Source organism: Cygnus olor, chromosome 15, assembly GCF_009769625.2.
Source record: "Cygnus olor isolate bCygOlo1 chromosome 15, bCygOlo1.pri.v2, whole genome shotgun sequence".
Taxonomy (NCBI): domain Eukaryota; kingdom Metazoa; phylum Chordata; class Aves; order Anseriformes; family Anatidae; genus Cygnus; species Cygnus olor.
The window spans coordinates 6295928-6318329 of record NC_049183.1 but is presented as its reverse complement, the minus strand read 5'-3'; the positions used below and the strand labels follow the sequence as shown (position 1 = coordinate 6318329).

The 22402-nt window shown below is 40.5% G+C and overlaps 1 protein-coding gene across 13 annotated transcripts in view; it reads right to left on the bottom strand.

Annotated features, from left to right (window-relative positions):
- Nucleotides 1-1951: 1951 nt before the first annotated feature.
- Nucleotides 1952-22402, bottom strand: part of LOC121078753 (CREB binding protein) — a 94165-nt gene continuing 73714 nt past the window's right edge. For 7 of the 13 annotated variants that reach the window (XM_040575246.1, XM_040575252.1, XM_040575248.1 and 4 more), the window contains 12 exons: nt 21681-21791; nt 20938-20994; nt 18972-19049; nt 18414-18481; nt 14533-14683; nt 13585-13731; nt 13033-13146; nt 12589-12754; nt 10978-11145; nt 7304-7465; nt 6768-7049; nt 1952-5143 (listed from right to left, as the gene is read on the bottom strand). In XM_040575246.1, the coding sequence (XP_040431180.1) occupies nt 2972-5143; nt 6768-7049; nt 7304-7465; nt 10978-11145; nt 12589-12754; nt 13033-13146; nt 13585-13731; nt 14533-14683; nt 18414-18481; nt 18972-19049; nt 20938-20994; nt 21681-21791 (3676 nt within the window). In that variant the 3' untranslated portion in view covers nt 1952-2971. The remainder of the gene's footprint in view (nt 5144-6767; nt 7050-7303; nt 7466-10977; nt 11146-12588; nt 12755-13032; nt 13147-13584; nt 13732-14532; nt 14684-18413; nt 18482-18971; nt 19050-20937; nt 20995-21680; nt 21792-22402) is intronic. The other 6 variants (XM_040575247.1, XM_040575254.1, XM_040575250.1 and 3 more) reach the window with 1 other exon arrangement.

Below are 22402 nucleotides of genomic sequence, written 5' to 3'. Positions count from 1 at the left end.
ACAAGAGCAGAGAACCAAGGTGCTGCAGCTCAGCGTTCAGGTGTGAGCACCTTCTTTCCCTCCAGAATTCAGCCATTTGTTCGCACGGGGGAAGGTCTCAGCCACCACCTCCAGCGATGAAGATCCTGCACCAAGCTCCAGCGCATTCTTCCACTGTAAATTCTCGTGCTCCTCAGGTGCTGTTCCTAATCGCCAGTACCACCCTCAGAAAACACTGGCAAGGACCTGAAATATCAGACGTCCAGCCAGACTTCAAATATGCTGAGCCTCGTATCAACATTCAAAGGAAACTGGACCAAAACCTCTCTATGGGGCTGCAGGGGCTGTATTCCAAGCCCAGCCTCTGCTCACATTTCGCTTCAGCTTTGCTTCACTTCTCTCCCTAAAATACCCGCTCCTATCTGAAACAGTTGCTCCAGCGATCTGGGATTATCCAGTCTAAATCTACCCCTTGCTAGGTGCCCTCAGCATACATTAGGTTGTACTTAAAAACATTCCAGTATTCACTTCCCACCAGGTCTCTTTTCACTCTTCCCCAAGAAGCAGAACCCAAGTGAGCTGCAGCCTGGCAGCCACGCAGCTCTCTCTGCTCCGTACAAGACCCAGCTTATTCAAATGGGGAAGCCGTGCCAACATTTTTTTAAAATGGATGCTACTTAAAAGTATTAACGAGATTGGGTGCGGTTATCTTAACCTTAGGCATCAGGCTCTGCTGATCCCAGTGGGCACCAGCCAACTGGAAGCATCCTTCAATCCAAGCAGTTTTACCAGCTTTTATTAGAAACACCAGCACATTTCAAGTTTCCTCTTTTTGATCACAAATATAGTATTTTCCTCTTTTTAAGTACACAGCATGAGACACAGCATCAGGGCTTTCCATCTTTTTTACAGCAATTTCTTTTGGACAAGCTTTGGGTTAGTGTTCACTGACCTCACCCCAGCCCCCAGTTTTGACATCTTGAATTGCTGAAGACAGTTGCATGGGCAGATGAATTCAATGGTGGTGCAAAAGGTACAATAGTTAAAGGTTGGCAAGAAAAGTTTAAGCAGAGACTTTATAGTTAAGAAGGGAGTAGCGCCACAGCGCAATACTGTTTTCAGAGCACGGGGACAAAAGTTCTCCTTTCAAGAGAGAAACCATGCGCTCTTCTCGCCCCGTCCTCCCCCAGCCCCGCTCCTAAAAATGCAAGGCTGGGGGGAGCACTAACCGAAGGTGAGAAGCCGAGCAGGCCAGGTGCTCCCCCCCGGAGCACGAGCAGGCTGCTGGGCTTGCTGTGAGTCCCACGTGAGTTGCATGTAATCGAGAAGCCTCAGGTCTGAGTGACGGCATTTTAGGCTAGTTGTGGTTTTAGCTCACACCTACGCTGGGAAAGTTTCCCTGGATTTTAACTTCGAGAAAGTAATTCAGTGGGAGGAGAAGGGGCAAGTATCCCAGGAACATGAGGGCATGGTGACAGGATATTAAAGGGAACATGTACATGATTTGTTATTTTTTATTCCACAGAAAACCCTCAAATCTAGACTCAGAGTTAACAGCAGAAAAATAGTGTTAAAGTCAATAGGTTCATATTTTACTGTAGACTAAATAAATTAGCCTAGAATTAACTCAATACTCTCTGTTTTCCTTTCATTGGTGATCCTTCTCTAAATTAATGCAGATTTTAAAAAGCAACGGCTATTAATAATTTATTCCAGTTAACCCTTATGGATGAACACCTGTAAGTATTAAATGTATGGGAACCATTCCCCTCTCCTCTCCCTCCCCGAAAAGGAAACAATCACTAAAGGGTGTTGTAAAACAGACATGCTACCCTACAATACTCCATGTATCGTGCCACTCCTACCGATGCCTCTGGCTGCTCTGTGTAATGAGTGAATATTCATAGCCATGTCTTACAAAGAACATGATCAAAAAATATATAAATAAATAAAAACCTTAAACATTCTTACATGGATTTTTAAAGAACAGAATACATGTTAAAAACTTCAGTAATTTATATCAATTTTAAGCAATACTTTATATACAATGGAAAAAAGACATGCATAGTCCAAATACAATGTTGAAAACAGCATTTTCATAACAAAAAACCCAAACACTAAGTGTTAATACCATGTACATGAATTCAAGAAGGACCACCCTTTTTTCTGTTGCACACAGTTTATTTAACAATATGATATTATAAGTAAGAAATGAGTTTTTTTTTTTTTTACCATTCTATACAGTGATTGAATCTTCTTGGATTTTCTTATTTATAGTAATTATAGCGCTTGCATGATTTACACTAGAATTGCTTTTCCTCATTTCAAGTTTCACATAGAAGAAAGAAAGAAAAGAATGCTTCTTCTCTATTCAAATCAGCACGGTCTAAGAGTGATCATCCCTATTTTCATCTAAAACCAGTTTTATCAGAGAAACAAAGCAACAATTTCTACATCTGCAAGACAAAGATTTTGGCATTGGCCAATGTGTGTTTTTGTGTGCAAGAGTCAATTCCTATCTTTCCAGGGGTAATACTTCAAACGCCTGCAGAGTTCGCTATAGAAAAAAAAAATCTTCCCGCAACGTGTCAAAGTTACCGGGATACATTATAATGTTGCATTATTTCAGGAAACAGTTTCTGAATATTATTTTTCTTCTTTTAAACGCAAATGTTTAAAGTCTTGAAAATACAAATAAAAAATATGAATATAATGAACTTGTTTTCCCCGTTAAAAAAAAGGTATGAGTCAACAGCAACAAAAAAATAAAAACCAAAAAAACCCACAAAAGAGACCAGATATTTTAACTGCCTGGCTTTAACAAAAAAATATATTCTTTGTATTGTTTTTTTTTTTTTAAACAGCAATTCATTCTTCCACTTGTAGGAAGCAGCAGTTCCATCTAGGATTCAAAACAACCCAGATGCCTGAATTTTCAGTACAAAATGTCCCAAGAACACGAAAGGAAAAAAAAAGTGATGCTCCCATAATGCTACAAACCCTCCACAAATTTTTCTAACGTGTCCCCCGTGGTATCACCGACCAGAGACAACTCGTTAGACAACGCACTCCTGTTCGGGGTGTTTAGTTGTGGAAGCATTGCACTCTGTTCTGGGTTGCCCAAGTGTCCCTGATCCATGGAGCTAGCCATAGTAACTGCGAGTCCTGGGTGGGGGGAACCAGTCTGGGGAGAGACGTGGTGCGGTGACGGCTGGGGCTGTATCCGCGGTGAAGGGCTGGAATGTGGCGGCTGGGACTGGGGACGGGGAGACTGAACGGGCGCTGGGGACCGCACCTGGTTGCTGAGGGAGGTGGCGATCTGCTGGCCAGGGAGATGAGACGCCTGCGGTTGTCCTGAGAGCATGTGCTGCTGTGGGCTCATGGGGTTGGGCTGGCCCGGGGACCCTATCTGCTGCTTCATCTGCTGCTGCTGCAGGATCCTCTGCTGCAGTGCTTGCTGAATGTTGGGAGTGCCGTCTGCCCCCATGCCGGGCTGGCCCATCTGGTTCAGCTGTCCCATCTGAGCCATCTGTCCCATGGACCCCCCCTGTATGGATATATGCTGCTGCATCCGCTGCTGCTGCATGGCCTGAGGGTAACCTCCCGGTCCTTGAGGCTGCTGGAACTGGCTATGTCCTGCCATCCCTCCTGCCATGCCAGCCCCTCCTTGCTGTTGCTGCTGCTGTTGCTGCTGCTGCTGCAGTAATTGCCTCCTCAGTATCTCTCTGTACTGCGGACTCATGTTTGCCATGCTAGGGTTGTGGCCAGGGTTCATAATGTTTATCGCTTGTCCCTGGGGATTCATAGCTCCTATCCCTTGCTGCTGGGGAGGAACGCTCGGTCTCTGCACTCCCGCTTGCATCGCGTTCATGTTCTGTAATCCTGGTTGAGTGTGCATGCCTGGCTGTTGCATGCCGGTCTGCGGCTGCTGCATCCCAGGCTGGGGCTGTATGCCTGCTTGCGGCTGCATCCCGGGCTGGTTAGCCACGTATTTGGCTGTTCTTTGCTTTATAAAAGCTGCCATAAGCTGAGGGTTGGATTTAAGGATATTAAGAACCTGCTGCTGTTGCTGCGGAGAACTCGGTGATTTCAAGGTCCTCAGTAAGTCCTGAAGTGCGTTCGGGGGGATGCTCCGTGGCGGCTGTTGCACGCCTGGCATCCTGGGCCCAGCCACTGCTTGTGGTGTTGCCATCGGCATAACTGGTCTCGCCATTCCTGGCTGCATTGGTTGCTGCTGCGGCATCGGAGGCGACTGCCACTGCCCAGGCTGCATGTTGGACATCACCGGGCCACTTACAGGGTTTGGCCGGGGTACATTCATGCTGACTTGCTGCATCTGGTTCACTGAACCCACCGTCGGGTTTACTAGTCCTGGGCGACCAGGAGGCAAACCATTGTTAATGTTGTTGACCCTGTAGAGTTGCTGCTGCTGCTGGGCAGCTTCTCTCTCAATCTGCCGAGCTGCTTCCACCGCGGCTGGCGGAGGCTGGGCCGGAGGTGGAGGTGCGGAAACCGGGTTTGCGGGTTTTCCTGCTGAAACAGTAGTGGGGGGCTGAGTTCTCGACACACTGGGAAAGCCGGCCGGTGACATACTTACAGGGGAAGGCTGGGGCTGGGGAGGAGGCTGCGGTGTTTGCGGTGTACTTGGCTGCTGTGTAGGGGTACCAGGCGTTGCTGAGGTAGGAGAAGGCAAACTTTGCTGAGGCACGTTTCGGGTGTTCATGGTAGCCATCCTTCTGCGCATGAGCTGAGCCTGCTGCAGGCGATGCTGGATCTGCTGCTGTCGAAGCTTGTGTTTGATATTGAGACAGAATGGCACAGGGCATTTGTTCTCTTGGCAGTGTTTGGCATGGTAGCAGCAAAGAGCTATGAGCTGTTTGCACACTGGACAGCCACCGTTGGTCTTGCGCTTGCAACCCTTGGTGTGCTGGACAACCCGTTTCATCTTCTGGCAGGATGGCAATGAGCAGTTTGCATTGCGGCACTGACAGGCATGGACAAGGGACTGAATGCAGCGCTGGATGCTCAGTCGTCGTGACTCCTGGGGGCTCTTGGACTGCTGCTCTCCTTGGCTGTTGCTCTCATCATCCAGACCCAGGCCCCACTTAACCATCTTGTGGTCATGGCTCTTAGTGTTGTAGCAGTTAATGCAGAGGTCGTAGTCCTGAAAGCAAAGAAAATTCAGGGTTCAGTCGTCTGTAAAGCACTAACTACAACAGTAAAAGAGGAGGACCAAGAGTGCTGCTAGGCGAGCAACATGACCCTGATGCGGAAGCACACTTTGACTTTCAGTGGGTACAAACACACAGCTGAACAATAGCAAGACAACTGCCACGCGCTGCGAGCAGCTGCCAGTTTCAGTACACTCCTGGTATACTGAGGTAGAGAAGCAGCTGCGCAGCCCCCAGGACAGTGGGATTGGACCTTTGGGGCCGGAAGTTTTGGGCAGCGGAAGGCAGAAGCCCCATCAGCTGCTTCAGCAAAGTGAGCCTGCAGTCACAGGTCTTGACTGTTGTGGGTGATAACGCAAACGGGCTGTAACTGTCTCTTCATTTTTCTTATATAGCAGTGATGTGCCTCCCTACCTTTTGAGGATGGTAACTTTACTTCGCTGTAGTGTCTACTGGGCTACCTACACAAGGAGAGCTGACACCTCCAAACAGTACAAACAAACCTACGTAAGTGCTTAAAAATCAGGGCTTTGCTCTCCGTTTTACTATTCTTTGTGTGATTACTGACAAATAATTTGTAACCTGAAATGTATTTTTTAATCTCTAAGTGCATGTTTCATGCCGAGACAGACATTTATCTGAAAACCTGCTCAAACACCCGCATTTTCACTGCCCTGTGCTTTTTTTTTTCCTGGAGAAAGGTCACTCTCTCATACAGAAGTACCCAGAAGAAACTTAAAGGCCACACTTCCTTCCACCACTTAATTCCCTTAGTCCGTACAATCCGTTTCCTGCAGTCTTGCCTCAAGAAGCTCTTTTCAATGCTTTCCTCAGAGGGATTAATTAAGATTATTCCACCACAAACCTGGCAATAACTTGCAGTGTAAAAACTAGGTTGCACTTATTCAAAAAATTTTTTTTTTGGTTCAGCTACAGCCAGAGGTCATCACAAGCCCTCTAGAGGCTATCTTCCCCTCAAGTCCATCTGTATAACTCCACGTGTAATTGCTCTCTAACATAGTTCAGTGGAAGTGATCTATCCTGTAATAGGACCAGACATTAAAAGTACTGAGCCAGGTTAGGAAGCAATTATTTGGGCTGATCTGAAGGGCAAGCAAGCTCCAATGCTGGGCAGAAGAGAAAGCGATGAAGAACTGTGGTAGCCTCCTCACCCAGCTTCACAGCAGCCTGGGCACACACCTGGCTGCGCTCATTACAACACCAAGTACCACGTACAAAGCAGAGCTAACCTCTCTCGTGGACATCCATTCCATGGGGATGAGCTATTGTCCTGCAGATGCCTACTACTCTGGCAGTGTCACACCCTACCACCTCATCCTGAAATTCCCTAAAGCAAAAGCTTGTCTATGCAGAGGAGCTAACTGACACAGCCATAGCGGAATAACTCAGCTGTAGCCGTTCCAGAGCATCGCAGGTTTCCACATAGAGAAACTAAAGGCACTTATTCTAGAAGAGAGACCCCAGTGTTGCAGTCAAATTCCCTTAAGGCTTAGCATTCCTTACATCAGAATATGCTTAATTTGGAAGAACTTTGGGCAATATTTAAAAACAAAACAAAAGAAAACGAGGTTGGTTGAAGTGTCAGGTGATACGTACCTCACAGACAGTGCAATGCCACCTTGTTTCCACATGATGTTTGCACTCATTGCACGTATAGACAAAGCGATCCTGCCCTTGAGTATGTAGTTCTACCAGCATGCAGAGCGTGGACCACTTGGATCGGCGTAGTGAGGAGAACTCCCAGTGCTTATCTCTGGCTAAGGTGAGGAAGGCATCTCGCCCATCCATCAGATCACAGCTAAGTAATGGATCAGGGTCCACAATGGGAGGCAGAGTGTTAATTACAGGCCCAGCATGTAAATGAATCACAAAAAAGACCTGCAGATAAACACGGAAAAAAAGCCAACAATGTTAGATAATCCTGCAGGAAAAGCTCACGTTCTGTTGCAGTAACATTATGCTGCAAATGTTATTTAGTTGATTTAGTTTATGGTAATCTCTTCAATATGTTGTTACATAACTGAAAAAACTCAGAATAACCAAAAGCTTTACTCTCCCTGATTTTTCAGTTCTATCATCATGCCTCGATTTACGGGAATAAAATCTCTTTACACAGCACATTTTGACAGTACCTCTTTATGCTTCTCCATGGTGGCATACAGCTTCTGAGACAGATCATTGGACACATTTGGCATGCTGGGTTTCTTCTTGTTAGCTCTGCTGATACTACTCTTATTCTTGTTGGTTTTTTTGTTGTTCTTTTTCTTGGCATTTTTGCTGTCACCTTGGCTTCCCTGCAATAAATGCATAGGAAATGTGTTAAACTTTATAGTGCTCTCTCCCATTCACTGCAGCTGAAAGTGAAACATTTCTGCTGTCAATAATAGAACTTTGTTCCAATGCCTGCAAATCAACCACACTGTGTTAAATATATCCTATCCTCCAGGAAAAATAAAAAGTCAAACCAGGGAGCAAGAAGTTTAAAATGTTTAAAAATAGTCCATTTTTTTCTTAACTATGCATATACATTGAACAATTTTCAGTTTAGTTTTTTCCTTTTCAAACATCGTACTTCAGCTTCCATTGCTTGTTTTTCAAAATCCTGAAGACATTTGATAATAAAATGAGTTACAAATAGAATGGACTTTAAAAAAAATTCTACAAGAGTAGATTTTGCTTTGTTGTGCATTTAGGACTTCACACGCTTGCTCAAGTTCTAATTAATTACTTCAATCAACAAATCTAAGGCTAAGGCATAGATAAGGACATGTAGGATTTGAAACTAACAAAACACATTTTTCCCAATCCTGAAGACTTGCTACTGCATCTGTAACTTCAAAAAATAACAAGCCCTCAAAACCTTCACTTGTTTATAATTACAACATAGACCACTGTGAACATATTCTGAATGTTACTCAGAGTAAAAAAAAAAAAAAGCAAATGATGCTATTTAGATGACCTGCGAAAACAGAAACAGTTTTACATTTCTAATGTCCCTGAAAAAAAAAACAAACAAAAAGCTCCAAAACACAAACTCCCAACAGGGAGCACACCACCCAATAAAATTCCCCTGACTACTACAATGTTGGTCTGCAGAATGCAAAAATAAGCTACTGAAATCCTCTGATACATATACATACAACAGTTTCTTTCATGAACACTACGTACAGGCAAACAGGTTTTATTTGCAAGTACATGTGTTCAAACAAAACAAAAATACTCCAACTGACGAAGCAGTTCTATGTGTAGACCATATGCCTCATTGCCATCTTCCATTCCATTCATTAGGCTTAGACAGGAATTCCCTGTCAAACCTTGTTTTTTTCGGTAACTAATTTTATTGACTTTTTGACCAAAGCTGTTTGGAAATTAAAACTAAGGGCAAGCCAGACTGAGCTCTAAGTGATTTGCAGGTATTTGGAATTGAATTCAGTATGTTCCTATGACTTCCTTTCCCAAAGTTTTCTACCACCCTGATGGCATTATGGCATGTCTTCCCCTTTGCCTATTCATTCTGGAGGACCAACACAGGTTCTAAAATTTGAACATCAAAGGAAAAAATAGATCGAAACTTAGCTGACAGCGTAATTCCATTTCCTTTCTACTACGCCTTTAATTTATACATGGTCAATCACACAAAACTATTCCAAACATTTTAAGAAGATTGGTTTTGTACTCTTTCATTTTGATACCATTTAACAGATTCAGTCAGGTTTGCCAGAGACACCAATGGCATGGTTACTCACTGAACCTTGTCTCTTCAGAACCTTTTTCATGAACTCCTGAATATTTACCACCTCTTTAGAATCTCTTCTAACTGATGCTTGTGGCACACTTTCAAACAAATTCTCCTCCTTCCTAGGGTGAGCTTCAACATCCTAGACGCTTCCTCCTGTTCCTCCTAAAAATCAGCAAACCTCAAAGTCCTTTCTCATTGTCCCAGTACAGTTAAGGACTGAATTTCATACTACATGACCATCTCTGGACTGCAGTAGAAATGTTTGCATCCCTTCAATCTGTAGCCAGCTTCCTTGGGAAGTTTGTAGACAAAGAGGAGAAAACGAGATCTATGGTAGTAATAGTAGGAAAATGCAGGACGGTACTGTTATCTCTGATCCCTAACATTACTTTTGTTTTTCCTATTTTGTTCTGATCCTCCGTTTCGTTCCACAGAACAGCACTTCAGACAGGACAGCAGTTACACAGCTGACTTCTCCATGTTTTCAGGATGCCTGCAGAGCTGGGGCACTCTCTACTGTTCAGCTACACTTGACTTAAACTTTCTCTCCACATACGTGGAGTTTATGACAAGAACATCACAAAAACACAAACAGGTTCTGTACAACTGCAATACAAGGCAAACTGCTAAGATTCATCAATTGTTTCTACATGTGGAGATCCCCCGTTGCTGGGCATACTTTCCTCTACAAAATGATGCAAGTTCTGGGGACTGCACTGGACAAGTCCTCACGCTTTCGTTTTACTCTTTTTCCTGAGCCAAGGGGCAAAGACCACACTGCTTCATTTTTATTGCATTTCTGGTTAACATCTTGAGCAAGTTGGATGCAGACTTTGTTCCCACCACACTCCAAGCAACAGCAATGGCATTGAGTGGAGCATACGGATTTTAACAGTCATGGCTGTGTCTTCTCACTTCAAGTAAACTCATGAGTTTAACAGCTGTTCTGGGGATTTTAAAGCACCTTTTTTTCCCCCCTCTTGGATGCACATGTTTACCCTGGCATTTTCAGAATGGCAGGCTACAAGGGCAGGCTATGATTTATTGAAAGTGATACTGTTAACAAAAGAATACCGCAACATAAATTTCAAGCCTTGCCTTTCAGTTACTTTTATGCTGCTATGTTTGTTGAAATATTTCAAATTTTAAAATTACATTCAGAATGAAAAAGGTGAAAGCCATTAACTTTACAGTTCCATAAAAATAGCAGCAAACTATATTAGCTTTGAAGGAGCCGGTAAGATTTAATAGATGGAACTTTCTGACATAAATGAAATTGCTCCACATCAATCACACGTAATACATACTGTATGCAAATTGTCACAGCACCTAAGCTGAATGCAGTTTCTTCCCAGTTAAAGCTTCTGGTTCCACCTTGATCCTGACTTCAGATTTTCCCACTATATTTATTTTCAAAATATCTTGCTGTAAATCACAAGGGAAAAGGACAGTATAAAAGCACTACAACCATTTGGTTACAGATACAAACCTGACAAACATAAATAATGAAATTCTGGCTGGGAGGTGTTTTTTTTTTTTTTTAAATTATTCACACAAAGAGAATGCTGGTGAAGGAACACCACCATCAGGATCAAAATTTCACACCAGTGTAAAGCTTGTAACAGTTGGGAACTGAAATTCAGAAGCATTAATTGCAAGTGACTGCAAGTATCTTTGATTAAGTAAAGGCAAAATTTAATTTAGCTCTGAAAAATATAGCATCTTCTAAAACACAAACACCTTTGCAAAGGTGTGAACCAGAAGCTCTGCTGAATGACTGCAAGCCAACGTAGCAATCATGATGCAATCCAAAAGTAGCTTAACACACTTCCCAGAAACGCTGAACTACATAACTGACTTCTAATTCCGTTAATGAAGTAACAAGCCATCAGTATATTTCTTACCTGAGAAGAAAATCAGAAATGCAGATAAAGGGAACCCCTGATTTAAGATCTGATGTGAATGACCTTTTTCCTAGCTTACAGGCTGTGAACTCTTTAATTTACTGAAGTGTTAACTGTCAGCTTTGTGATCCAGAAGCACATACAACAAGTAAAGCTAACTCACCTCTGTTGTTTCACTAGCTGCAGTGCTTTCTTCCTTCTTCCTTTCCTCCTCCTCCTGCTCCAACTCTTTAATGCTTTCCTCCAGCACATTGGGCCAGAAATCACCTTCAAAGTACGGCAGCTCCTTGGCACTTGTCAGCCTGTCCTCAGTTGCTTGTTTGAAGATGTCCTGTTAAGTGACACAATACCAAGAACAAATAAATGAAGACCACTGAGAGTGATGGGAGAACCACAGAGGCAATCCATGCTACACTGAGCATCTGTGCTTCGCTCATGGCCCATGGTCCACTCCTTGCAGGCCTTGTTTTCTGAGAACAGCGCAAAGATCTGGTCTGGCAGTAGGGCTAACAGCTCACTCCCTGCTTCAGCTTTGAAAGAGGGCTGCTGAGGCTCTCCTGAACCTCCATCACGCAACAGGTGCATGATGGTAGAGACAGGGATAATCCTGGAAAAGGTAACAAAGCCCTCCCCGCTAAGTACACCTATTAAAAATCAAGCCCCACCACTGAGCTTTTCCTACACCGCTTCTGAACAAGAGCAGAAGCGACAGCAAGTGCGTCTCATCTAACCCTTTCCCTGACAAATCTGAAAGTCTGTGAGCTCTTCATCTGGGAACCCGCTACTGGGTTCCAATCAAGACCAGCTTATTGGCAAAGAAAGAGAGATTCTAGCTCTTTGCTACTTCACATCAGATGACAGGGTTTGATCTATGCTGTTCTGTTCCACACATTTAGTAACTGTCATTTACAATCAAAACATCAATTATTTTTCCTCCTGCACTGTCACTACCATTAAGAAATTCATGTAAATTTTAGCATGTGTAGGGAGTGGCAAATGCTACCTTTTCCACTCTTAACTTACTGCCTTGGGTACACATGTGACTACAAAAGCCATCCTTTTTCTTCAAGTGAAGAAGCCATTTTTATAAGCTTTTTTTTTTTTTTTAAATTCCATACTAGTTAGGTCCCATATTCCACCTGATCCTCCAGAATCACCACAAACAGCTTCTACCCTCCCTCAGCACAAGCTAATACTGATGACCCTGTCCTTTTAACCAGTCAGTACAGTACAGGAAAGTCCACTTGCTTTTGCTCATTCCTCTCTCCCTTAAGCACCTGAGTAGGGATGCCACGGGTCCACTTTAGGAATGCCTGCAGCATTTCTTACAGAGTTGACTGAAGAACATGAACTGTACAATTCACATGCTCAGTGAAGAAAGCAAATAGAGACAGCCCATGACCTTCAGTGATGCACAGCTTCACCAAATGATTTATTTCCCCAAAAAAACATTAAGAAGAAATGCAAAAGGACTACACTGCCCCAAACTTCCCAGATAACACTGTTGCTCGAAAGCTTTTAAGAAGATACACCTCTTGGTTCTAATTCGTGCAGTGTTTTTGTTCAAAGTGTTAATAAGGCAGAAGCCAACCCTAAGGAGTTTCCAATCTGAAAAGTAAAACTTCAGAAAATTTATGGAAATGAAGACACTAGCTAGCTGAGAATAAAAACACTCATACAACACTACCACAGTTTTACATCTTATGAGACAATACTAGCTATCTTCAAATAAAAAGCCCATAAAAAATAATTCAGCAAATAAACAGTAGCAAACCTTGTAGTCATGAATGATTCTCTCAGCAAATGCCTTGTCCAGCATCTTCTTATACCATTCTTGTAAGCGTTTGGGTTTGGGTATTTTCTGATCAGGTGGATGGCAATGAAAAATATAGTCATCTCCTTCACTTGGAGGACAGGCCCAGATGTGTCCTGTCACATACCTGCAATTTACATACACACAAAAAAAAGAACCTTAACGATATTGATTACCATCTTTAAATTAACTCAGCCAGACAGAATGAAAGAAAGAATCCTAATGACAGAAGAACAACCTTATTGACAAAATCCAAACACTCTTCCCACTGCAGAAAATGCACGTGTTCCACAGACCTCAGAAAGGGCAAAAGTAAAGAGAGACTACTCCAAGTGCAAGGCTACTTGGCATCCTGGATAAACAAAATGCTAAGAAAAACATTTCTTAACAAGAGATTTCACTTACCCCAGTTTCTTCACGTACTCCAAATATCCAATGAGGATTTCATGATAAACTGCAGTTCGGAGACAACGGGGGCGGAAGAAATGAATACTATCTAGATACGATATGTACACACGTCTATAATAATGAGAGAAGAATGAAAAAAATGATGTACAGATGAACTACATTTTTTTCTACTGAGAACTGACTTTTACAGAAGGTACATATACAGCCATACTGAACAAAAAAGATGATTGTGTATTATTCTAATGAATATTTAAGCATCTTAACATGATTTAAACAGCCCTCAGAATGAAAAGATTGGTAACATTTTAATACAGCAAGGATATATATCAAGAGGTAAACTTAAATAGATAATACAAACAAAATTTTGGAAATTATAACATTTTTGTTAAGTTGTCCCCTTCAAAGTCATTTGCAGTTGCACTGTAGGACTTATTTCAGCCACAGAATCGAAACACATCTCCCACTCTTCTGTAGTTGAAAGTAATCTCCCAGTGAATGGAGCAAGATGTTCTCTGTGCATGAGCCACTGGTATAGAAATGAAAGATTACCTTGTATTTGGAGGGGGACAATCTGAGCCATACTCCTGTACATGCATGCCAAAGAAGCATACATCTACTCCGTCAATCTCCTCGAATGCAAATAGAGCTTTGGTACGGTAAGGGAAGGATTCTGACATCTCACCAGAATCCACAAATCTGGAGAAAAGAGTGACAGGAAGGAAAAAGAAGAAAAAAAAGACAGTCACTAAACCAGCATCCTACCAGAAGGAGAAAACTCTTTTTAACTTCCTTTTAACTCATTAGAAATACTTATGCAGAAGTTAAACTAGGGTCAGACCACAGCTGTATTAAAACAGAGCCTGTCACTGCACAACTCATGGGAAAAAACTGTCCATATAGTTAACATATGACTGAATAGGCAAGCACTGAATACAAGAACACCCTCAGAAACCACCAGCTTTTAAATATACTGCAGAGTAAAAAACCTGATGCGCTATGATGACGTGACGCCAACATTACCTTTATGAATTAAATCCCAAATACTTTATAAAAATTTCAAGTTTTTCATTTACCATTAAGTAGATTAAATAATAACTTCTGAAAGCTAAAGTATTTATAAAACACAACAAATTGAAGGAACAGTAAGTAACAATCTCAGCAAATGTTCCAAAGTAAACTATGTATTCAGTAACGTTAACCAAAGCATGGTCAGACTCTTCCTCTAGATTTAGTAATACAAAGTCAGAGTATTATAACCAAAACCAGAGTGTCCCTCCACATGCCCACCAAACAGTCCAAATAAAGCTGTCAACCTCCTCCAAGATCATTTGCTTTGTACTACTTTTTCTTACCTTTCATAACCTGCTTATTCATGCCTAAGTTTCAAATTTCTGCAAAGGGATTCAGGTGTAAATTGGCACAGTTTTGCAACATGTGTGCAGGAAGGCATCATAATAAAATATTAAGATTGTGTTTATTGCAATTAATATTACTAACCTGGATTTCATTCCTGGTTTAACCTCTACGGTCTTATCTGAACTTGCTACCACTCGGACAAAGACCTCTCCAGCTTCAGGATGATTCTGTCGCCGCAAGAACTTGTTTACTCTATCTTCCAAATGATTTCCTAAACGAGTAGTCTGTAGCCCTGGAATTGAAGGGGGAGAACATGACAACACAAGTGTTAATACCAGTGAAACCACTTCATTTCAGGGTCAGTTATCATGTTTGTACAGTGTCTCAGCTCACTTCTCTGCATAACTATACTTTCTTCCTTTGTTTTATCTTCATATGAAAATTACGATGTTTTTTCTTTTTACAGCCAAAATTAAAACAGCAAAGCAACCCGTGTTTTTAACCAGAGCATAAGCATTCATACGGTTACATGGAAACTAAAACCACTACAGTGGAAAAATTACTTAGTAAGTGAACTAACAAAGAAGGCTTTACGTAGCATTTTTAAATTTGCAGGCTTATTTTATGAACACTGCAAATGTTTTCTCCTAACAAAAACACTATTTGGCTGTTTGACAGAGATTACATCACTTTATAGATCTGGCTCAATGCCACACCTTTTCAAGCAAAGCAAATCAACAGAAATGAAAAGCCTTTTGACTTCAATGGAGATTTCATTGCTTTTTCTTTTCTTTTCAAGAGCTTTTAGATGGAACAGTTACAGTAATCTGCACATAAAGCTTGAATAGTTCTTGCACAGTGATACAGGTCTTTAAAAGTTCAAGTCCCCATATTGTCCAGATCCCTTCTCTAAGTCTTTACATTTACAATTAGCTTTTGTGTGCATAGCTGCTCTTGTACTAATACAGAAAGTTGTCAAATAAATCCACAACAAATTACAGAAATTAAGATGAAGATTGTTTTAAATTAAGAAAACAAAAGTAGCTCACTGCTTTGACTTGAAGATTAATAACCACTTTTCTTACCTTACTGTTTGTATTTATTTTAACACTAATATTTCTACTTTCTATGGCCCACCTACTATCTTTGGCTAAAATGATGGTTCAATCTACAGATGTTCATTTTACTAACATGCATTTGATTTTCAGCTCTGTTGACTCATTTTTCAGTTGTTATCTGGCTACTGACACAACACTGTTGATTCTTCTTCCTGACTACTGAGCTTGCATATAGAATGCTGCAATAAAAAAATCTTTGATAAAAATTATTTTAGGCACCGACACTGGGAATGGAGCCACGTATACTCAAAGGAAGATCTTACTTTCTACATACTTGAATGCTTATTTTGCAATCAGTTTATACAAATTGTCAAACACAACAATCTTATTTTACATCTTTTAGTCTTTCCCCTTGTCCAGTGAGATTCTTTGGTTATAACATCAGTGACACAACACTGATGGCAATCAATAAAATAATTTGAAAGAAGGTTAAAGTATAAAGATACTTATTTCCTTTACATATTCCAACACAGTACTGGCTAAAGATATTGGGATTTCCATATATAACGGAAGGTGATTGATTTTAAAGAATTTTCAGATATTTTCTGAAGAAAACATTTAGTTCTGATTTCTTTCAAGACAAACAAGAAAAAATAGAAACAGCTCAATTTCTGCTAATGAGTTGGTACATTTTTAGAAAGCTCTTTTAGTTAAATCTACAGTCTTAGCGTGTTTTCATTTTACCATCTTTCTAATGCTAAGCAACCAAATATCTGCTTCTCCCTTATGCTGCAATGCAAAAAGACTCGAAAAATTAAGAAAAGGGCCAAATAAGATAGATAAAAAAGGAGCATTAAGATTACATGCACTGTAAGGAATGGAACTAAAAGCCACGTATTTTGATATATGAGAACTTTCAAATTCTTTTAAAAAGCAACCATATTTTGTTTCTTGGACACATCTAACACATACTTCCAATAAAAGCTCAGGACTTGGACTGAATGGATGGACTTGATGATCCTTATGGGTCCCTTCCAACTCAGGATATTCTATGACTCTATGACTATCAAAACTGTAGTTCAAATCTGAAGAACGGTATCCAAACCGATAACAATGTAGTAAGGTTTTCAGGCAGCCTAAGTACAGAAGTTTTGTTGTAGTAGCAATGGCAAATATTGGTTATTGGATGAGTAATAGGGCAGACAGGAAGAAAGTCAGACTTCTGGCTTACTGTCATTTTTTGTCAGGACGCTTCTTTAGGTGACTTATTTGTCAGGATATCTTTAGGCTTTGAAACATTTTCTGCATTAGCTACTAGTCAAACAATATTTATATATTTTCTTAGTACGAAAAATTCTTCAACAGATAGGAATTTCACAGCAAACCCCAGCTGTACACTCATTTACAGGTTGTATTTAGTCTGCTATCAGCTTTATGCAATTTACTTGCAATGTGGTTAAGATAACTGGTTTTACTTAATATGCATTATGTCACCAGAACAGCTGAGCAATAGCTTTCAGCTGAGGGATGTGCTTTCTTGATCATTAGGAGTGACGACATGTTTGAGAGAGTGTAGAAATACTGATGATAACTCAGTAAGGGTTATTATGGGGAGTGAAAAGAGGAGAAAGGAAACATGTTAATGTTTTAAACATTCACCACTTGTATTTGTTTTTATGTCCATAGTAAGACCAAGGTTTTGACAACAAGAGGAAGCTTTCCTTCCCAGTTCTTGTGTTTCTATTACAGCACTGTTAAACAAAACTGATCTCAATAGCTGAGCCCACCAGTAGGCTATGGCTGGCAGCAGGACTCAAATCATTATGGGAAAAAGAAAACAGGATAGGCAATGAGAAGGAAAGGGAAATCAATGCCTGCTAGTTATCCCACTTAAAATCTCTTACTATGCTGGAAATACAATCAACCACATATGATCATATGAAAATCTTTAATGCAAAACCACTCCTTTATTAAAATGGAGAAGATTCAGGTTCACAAACATTGTATGACGAGGTAACACCCAGAATTTCAAAGGATCGAAGAACGAGGGAGAGATCAAGTACACCTGCATGTTCTAGCCATTGAAGTTTGTCTGGATTTCTTCAAAGTACATCTGAATCACTCTGTTTCTGAACTATTTTTCTACTCTATGCTGTTGACACTGCGTTTCCCATAATAGCCTCTCTGCTTTTTTTTTTTTTTTTGGCTTTTGTCCTCTACAGTGCATAAAGGTTCTCAGATTATTCTCTCTGATGTTAGCTGTGTGCAAAGAACGCCTGTATGAGGATTATTAAGGAGATGGAGACTACTTGATCCTAGAAGTTTTTGGCATGCTTCAGTAAATATTTCAACAAGGTTACAACAACAGTTACTTCCAAACCTACACATATGATGCTATTGGCTACTTATTCCATCTGACAGTTCTTATACCATAGTCCACTCTAGAAGCAAGAAAAACTCTAGAACGACATTAGTGTTTGGCACCACCACAGTATGCCTGAAATGCAGTGCAACTTGTTACTACATAGTTTTTGAAGGGCCTAGATGTGACACTAATTTACTTCAGTTTCAATACCACATGGAAACGTGTACATGCAGTCTAATGTTTCTTCTGTTCCTTTTGTTTCCTTTTTCCTTTCCGTTCCTTTCCTTTCTTTTTTCCTTTTCTTCCCTCTTTTTTTTTTTTTTTTTAAGTCTCAGGGAAAATAGGCACATAGATGCTAAGGACATCAGGCAGCATTAAAGCTGACTAAACTCATGAAGAGTAGGTCTATAAAATACTAACAGCTACTGAAGCCTTGGGTGACGCTACTCCCCATTTTGCAACTGTTCTCATACTGTCTACCATGACAACAGAAAGTCTCAATCAAAAAGCTAACATATTAAAAAAACTGCAAAAGAAGAAATTAGTGATGGCAGGGAGAAAATAAAAATTGAACACACAAATGGAAACATCAAACTTACTTTTAGCACTGAATTTGTTTTCTTTACGTGTTCTACCAGTTTTCTTCAGACAATTGTCACAAACAAACCTACAGAGGAAAAAAAAAGTGCCAAAAACTTATAAATAAATAAAGCCTTGCTACTGGCTACCTTAAGGTCAAAGTTTGAACACATAATATTAACTGTCAAGGTACAATGTATTCTTCTCTGGATTTGAACAGCTTACACCTTTTCGTTTTTGAGGGACTTAAAGCCCTTCTGAACTGGTTGAGTTATACTAAGCAGATAGAACTGCATTTGTTTGTTAGTACACACACCTACCTCCAATCAGCTTCCATTGTTTAATTTTTAGAAAGAAACCACAGAAACATGAGTATATGAACAAGTTTGTTTCGTATGTTTCCACCTGAATATAGTGAAATGAGACCACAAATGCAAAAAAAATTTAGAAATGCTTTGTCCATCTGTACTCAACTACTAAAAGACACTAATGAATATTAAAAAGCAAATGCAGAAAATCTTAATTATATAAACATCTCTCTTATTATACAGGGGTTAAAAAGCTAACAAACATCTTACCCTGAAGGCCAAATAATATCATAATGTAATACACAAATCTGGTGCATCTTCCGACCACACTCTTTGCAGTCAACAAACCTGAGAAGAAAAAAATAACAGCCAATCACTTTTGTTGTTCGGCAGGTAATTTTCCAGAATTGTCTAACCCTCTGCTAGGAACTGAATCAACTTTGGCAGATCCAATTTATACACCAGTTAAAAACAGTACTCGCTAAACAGCTTCAGATATGCATCTAATTATCTCATGTGCAAATAGGATATACATCTATATATACATATCATCTATACATCTATATATAAAGACTTGTAAAATGTACTAAATTTATTAGTTAAAAATGTGAAATTTGTTTTTGTGCAAAACTTCCTGAATCATTTCTATCTGTTTCTAAGTGGAGCTTTGAGTTTTCCCAGCTCCACAGACTTCTGCTTAACAATACCTTCACAGATTTAATTTTCAATTGTTGCAACAACCACAAGCTGACTAAATGGTTGCTCAACTTACTGTAAATGTAAAAACTAGTCATTCGTGAATAACTGTGCCAAGAAAACATGTATTAACTTGTCTTCGCCTGCATAGCTCTGCAACACTGTTTTTTTTCTTTTTTAAACATATGTCAAAAATAAAATTCTCTTTTAAGACCGCAACACTGTTTATGGAATCAAATGCAATGGTCTAGCTCAGCAGCCCATCCTCAAAAGGCTGACAAAGGAGCTCTATCTAGCATCTGCAAAGATGAGAAAAGGTATTAAAATGTGTTACATATCAAACTGCCAGAGAACAGAACAGCAGTAAGATCAAATCTTGCAGAAGCTAGTTAAGGACAACAGGAGTACCACTACAATGCTACTACAGGAATATCCCACATGACTTTCACAGAACTTCCCATGTGTAACAGACTCAAGTAAGGAGGATGCCTTTCAGTGGCTGAGCACTCAGGTGAAGAGAAAAACGTGTTTTTAGAAGTCTAGCTAAATTTGAAGAGAAAAATGCTGAATTCCCAGGTGCACACCCACCATGCTTGCGGCTTGGTATGAAATGCTCGGTACAATGGAGGGCCATTTTTAGGTAGGTTGTGCAGTGCCTTGCAGAACACGCCTTAGAAATTACTCTTTTATACTCTTGGCTTTATTTGAAAGTTACTTAAAACACCTGCCAACCTTTTTTTTTTTTTTTTTTTTTGCTTAGCACAATCTTAAACTCTTTCAACTTGTCTCTCTTATTTAATTTAGAAAGGTCCTGCGATTAACTGCATCCTGTTCCTCAGCATTCAGCATCTCATGTAGCCGGGTTACAGGAGCAGTAAGTTACATGAGGGGGTTACAAGGCAGCAGGTCACCACCAGAAGAGATCTTGCTCTTCTGTCCCACCCACAGCGATGCAGTTTTGGTGCTTTCTGCACCTTTACTGAGCCATTTCAGATCACTACCCCAGCAGGAATGGAATTTCCCCCACCCAATTTTTTTTTTTTGTCCTGGGTTAGTTTTCCACTGTATGACAGGCACCCAACAGCCTGAATTAGCTCACCTAAGTGCACCAGAGTGGTGCAAAGCAGCAGGGCAGAACCACGCAGCAGAGAACATGAGCTCCCTTTCAGCAGCAGCAGCCATTAGAAAAGTTCACATTTAAGAAGTAAATTTGCAGCTAGATTTATTTCTAATCCCCCTCCCTTTGAGCATTTGTAGGTACCCAAATATTCAGGGGAAGAACACAGCACTCAAACACTAGGCTTTTATTTCAGTAAAACAGAAACAGCCACTAAAAGGGGCTCACGTTTTTCTCTTGGTTATCAATGGTGGACATCAAATTTGCATGTTGTGCTATGAACTCTAGAGAAAGATTTCAGTGTGTTTAGGCAGAAATGAAGGAAATAGGAAGACTTTATTCACTGTCTAATTTCTGAAGTGCTGGCTAAAGAACAAGTGAAAGTCATGAGACTATCTTAAAAAGAATGGCATGGTTACTTACGGCTCAGGATCTAGTGTGTCATTTTTCTTCTTCTCAAACTGATCTTTAGAGATGGTTCTAGAGACAAAGAGTTAATATGAAAACTCAGTACTACCTTTATATCAGAGGCTGAGACATTATCATGCTATTCTGAACTGCAGCAAATAAGCAAACCAAATCTGAAGAAAGCACATCGGCATTTTCTATTCTGAGAAAGTAATTCAGTTCATTTTATTTTAAGCTACAGAAAATATTTTTCCAATTTAATTTTCTGTGGTAAATTAAAAACAAAATAATAAATAGCCAAGTATATACATAAATTTTACATCACAAAGAACAAGGGAAGCTATTGTCAGTAAAGCAGCCACCTTCCAAAGCAGCTTGTGTTCCTCATAAATCTTAGGGCATCTTATTCTCTGGCCAGGTTAAAGACAAGCCATTGGTTTCATAAACAAAAGCTGTGCTTCAAAAGGCGAGACATCAGGATTAGCAGAAGTCTTTCATTTGAAAAGATAAGGGATTAGTGACATTTATTGACACAGCTTCCTTCTCCCCCCGCCCCAACCACGTTATTTCAGTGAGCAGCGTAACCAGACACTGCTGCACAGACTTCGCACAGTAACAACTGTTACCTGTTATTGCAAAAATCTCTCATTAATAAGAAAGCCAGCATTTCCCCATTGACACCACATGTTTGCATCAGGACTACACATTGCCCCCCTCCTTCTAAAAACGAAATGTGAAAGAGAAAGGAACCGACTTACGTTTGAGGCTGGGAAGGGTCATCACCCAGGGTGACATTCTCCCCCTGGATTTCAGTGAAACACTTCTCACAGAAGTGATACCTGTCAGCAAGAAGGCCATATTTGGGTGAACTGGTCCAGCACAATATACAGCCACCCAAGCACGGAGCCACCAACCAGAGCAGGGCAGATCACCACGACGAAAGGGGGGGCGTTGTTGGTTGATTGATGGGTCAGTGTGGACAATGAGAAGGAACAGAGGGGAGGGAAGGGCAGGATTAGAGAACAGGGAAGGGAACAAACAGCACAGACGTAAGAGGTAGGACGCAAACACCAAGACAACACAGAGCAGAAAGCCAAGGCAAAGCACAGATTAGCATTCGGTCTCATTTTATACATTTCGGCCATCATTACTAACAAATAGTCGAGCGTCAGATTCAAAATTTGGGCAGGATAAATGAAGTAGCTACCAAGCGCTACGTAGATACAGACTTCAAATTTAAGAATTTGGATTTGATTTGCATCACTTAGGGAAAAAATGCTCTTTGATTCCAGGCTCTAGTCTGATCAAGTTTCCTTTGGTTAAAAAAATAGCCTGTCAAAGAGCTTTAAGAACACACTTTTACAGATTTAAGCAATTAGAAAATATGCTGAAAGCATTTCCTGGTTGTCAGTAAAAACTATAAAAGCAGAAACACTTGGTATTGAAAAAAATCTATAAAAATATTAAATCAAAAGTTATT